At 36.3% G+C, this 3,576-nt stretch overlaps 1 protein-coding gene across 1 annotated transcript; it reads left to right on the top strand.

The window, feature by feature from the left end:
* The first annotated feature begins 2,012 nt into the window (after positions 1 to 2,012).
* On the top strand, positions 2,013 to 3,576 carry LOC120190985. Its single transcript, XM_039193993.1, has one exon. It carries the CDS (start codon positions 2,272 to 2,274, stop codon positions 3,256 to 3,258), a length of 987 nt encoding a protein of 328 aa, XP_039049924.1. The 5' UTR covers positions 2,013 to 2,271; the 3' UTR covers positions 3,259 to 3,576.

The following is a 3,576-nucleotide window of genomic DNA, read 5'->3' as shown; positions in this document are numbered from 1 at the left end:
TATATATGTAATACATATTAAATAAAATAATAATGATAAAAATTATAGCTACCCCGAGAATCATATGGTTTACATTATGGAAGGACGGCTACTTTCTTTAAAGCATATTTACATAAATTAATTAGTTCAAAAGCATTTCATGGGAACAAATAGTATTTTTATTAAACAAAAAAAATACTAATTGTGATTAAGTAGTATAGGGATTTTCACAATCTTCTTAATTTGATTAAATTTATATTTAATTATCAATATATCAATTAAAAAATCCAGACCTTTTGATGAATCAAACCAACGCGACTGCAATTTGAACTTTTATCTAATTTGGAGAGTAACATCAATTTCTTCGGTAGCCTTCTAAATTTGAAAGCCATTACACCTATATATCACGGACCTATTTATTAGCCCGCGCCTAATACCTTCCGACTTTATATGTTAATCTAATTTGATTTTATATTAGTAAATAAATTTATAAAATTTTAGAGAAAGTAAATTTATAAAAAAAATTGATTAAGTTAAAGGTAATTATAAAGTAGTATTTGTTTTAAATAATCTCAAACATTTGACAATAAACATTCAATTACCCTTGTAGTCACTAGTGCTCGAACCCGTGACCTCTAGGAACAATAATGATTCCTTTAACGATTGAGATAAGTTGGTTCGTGTAGTAAGTTTATAAAATCTAAAAAGAACAAAAATAAATTATTCATAAATAATATAAAAAAATGTTTAAAATATATAAAAATTCAAAAATTTCATCGTACTATCGTTTGATCCATCTGTATAAATATATATATATATATAATTTATATTGGAAGAAGGAATCGTGCTGTTTAGACATACGCAGACATGCACCACGATAAGTTTAATGAAATGGTAGCTTGTTTTTAAAAGTCAGCCCTCCGTTGCAATATCTCTATGATTTCGTCCGAAGCCCTACATATCTACATGGATAACGAAGAAGAGAATTTTCAAAGTTTGTGGCTCCAATTCATTGATGGTAGTCACCAAACTTTAGGCTTTTGCTTGCTTTCCCACCCTATCCTTTATTATCATAAAAGGAAAAACAACTGATGGGGCACGCCACTGCTGATTGATCTCCTTCTTTAGCGCGACCTTTGTATTTGTAGAGAGTTTGTAATTACATATGATTTGGACGCAGAAACTCCAAATTTGGTGAGAAATAGGTGATTACTTCTGGAAAAAAAGAAATCATGAGAGGAAAAGTGTAGTGTAAACGCGTAAAGTGTAGGTAATTATGAAGTTTAAGTTTGGAAGAAAATGGGTTGCTTAACCCCACCAATGATGACTATAAATCATTAAGAAGAGAGTTTTGTAGTATGTGCTTCTATTCCATGGTGGGAAGGGTAGTCGTAAACAAAAAGCTAATCCTAACGCGACGCAAAGCTGTTAAGTGGATGGACCACCCCCCTGCTCTCGAGTCCATTGCAATACTCATTCCCCACCCTTTTCTTTTAACCTCCCTTTTGCCCTCTTCCTTAATTACTTTCGGCTACGCTTCTTCATCTTCTACTATCACACGTTTTGAGCATTTCTTTGCTCTAAAACTCGGTCCTCCCTTGTTTTTAATTATAAAATGATTACATCGTACGGATAATATATAAAAGTAAATTAAGATGACACAAACACTAATTAATAAAGTCTACTTTTCTCCATCCATATTCAAAAGCTTTTAGTTTCCCCAAACTAAGGATATTACCACTAGTTGAAGGACACCTAAAAGACTATGCAAATTGGTGTGGGGATTTGGTGGTGTTGGAGTTTATCTATTTCTAATGTGCAATTGGGGATGGGCTCGCAAGTTGAGGGTATGATTGGATCATGATACAGAGCTTGTGGGCTTTAACCCCCTTCTCTTTTGACATTTTGAATATTTTATAGTGGTTTTTTTGGGGAGAAAAGAAAAAAGCAATGGCCGAGAAACAAGTTCACTTGTGAGCTGTGAACCCTTGTTTTGAAAGAGGGGAAATTTAACATACAACAGGCTGTGTAGTAAAGAGTTGAGGCACACAGAGGAAAAAGGCAAAAGAAAAAGCAAAGAAAGCTGTCGACCCCCTCCCTCCTTTTCTTTTAAAAACATCCAAACCCCAACCTCAACTCATAAACAAATCATTCTTTATTAAAAAAAATAACCAAATACAATGTTCATAAGTGCCCCTTGTCCAACATCTAAAAAGAAGCAACTCAACTGAAACTGAAACATAAAGGGAAAGTGAGCAAAGAGAATAAGAGAGAAACCAAGAGAAAGGTGGCATGAAGGGAAGAAAAACCAAAGGAGCTCCTTCGGCAGATTTGTTAGTATGTTTCCCATCTCGAGCCCATCTAACACTAATGCTACCAAAGCACATTTGTAGTCCTGCAAGGCCATCCGAACCCAACAAGCGCAACCACCACCGTCTCCTTAAGAAATCAAGCACCAGAAATGGTGGCGGCCAAGCTAGTCCTCTCCTATGGGCTAAAAACAAGCATATGGGATCCGAGATCACGGAGCCCACCTCCCCGAAAGTCACATGCGCCGGGCAGATCAAAGTCAAGTCTAAAACAAGCTCATGCAAAAGCTGGCAATCTGTCATGGAAGAGATTGAAAGAATTCACAAAAAGAGACCAAGTTGGATGGAGTCACTTGGCTTTAAGAAAGAAGTCATGCAGTTCCTAACATGCCTGCCCTCCATTCATTTCGATTTTCGGTGTTTCGGGTCTTTTCCACAATCCGATATCACTACTGACGATGAAGACGAAGAGGAAGAAGAATACCAAGAAAACGACAACAACGAAGAAGGAAACGAGACATCAAGAACCATCTTTTCGAAATGGTTCATGGTCCTGCAGGAGAATCAAAGCAACGGGTTTTATAAAGAAGAAGAAGACAAAGAAAAAGAGATCTCCCTTGACCACTTTGATGATCAACCTGCAGTTCCACCTTCAAATGCTCTCTTTCTTATGCGTTGTCGGTCGGCTCCTGCTAAGAGCTGGTTAGAATCTAAAAGGGTGGAAGAGAACGAGAAAAGCTATGGCGAGGAAGAAGGAGAAAAATTACAAGAATGCAAGAGGAAAGATGAGGGGAAAAGAAAGAATTTGAGGTGTTTGATGGACGAAGAAAACAGAAAGATGAAAGAGAGCTTAGTGGTAATGAAATACGGGCCCGATTTCCGCAAAATTTCATCTGATATAGCCCAAGAGACATGGCTTGTTGGTGGGATGAAAGATCCATTATCCCGGAGTCGAAGTTGGAAGAGATGATTATACTGTCCTCGGTGACTACTCTGTTTTCATAAATACTTGCTTGTGCTTTATTTTGAACCAATTCCCCCCTGTTCATCCGACTTCTCTTTTGAGAACTGGGAATTCTATAATCACCACCTTATAGTTTACCTTTGGAATTTTGATATGTTTCATTGTCGTGTATGGTTTGAGAGTTATATGTATTTAATTTGTGCCGCATAATCTGTGCAGCTTTCCTTTTCTTTCAAACAGAAAAGATTTGTACTTCTGTTACATGATCATTATCGGAAAATGCCTTGCAATATCATTAATGAAAATAGCATTGTTATTGCTGAC

Source organism: Hibiscus syriacus, unplaced genomic scaffold (assembly GCF_006381635.1).
Source record: "Hibiscus syriacus cultivar Baekdansim isolate YM2019G1 unplaced genomic scaffold, ASM638163v2 tig00116964_pilon, whole genome shotgun sequence".
NCBI classification, from domain to species: domain Eukaryota; kingdom Viridiplantae; phylum Streptophyta; class Magnoliopsida; order Malvales; family Malvaceae; genus Hibiscus; species Hibiscus syriacus.
The sequence above is the reverse complement of the archived record's forward strand: the minus strand, read 5'-3'. Positions and strand labels throughout refer to the sequence as shown.

Coding starts and splice junctions, on each gene's coding strand:
- LOC120190985 (XM_039193993.1), top strand. CDS start 2,272: ATGAAGGGAAGAAAAACCAAAGGAGCTCCTTCGGCAGATTTGTTAGTA.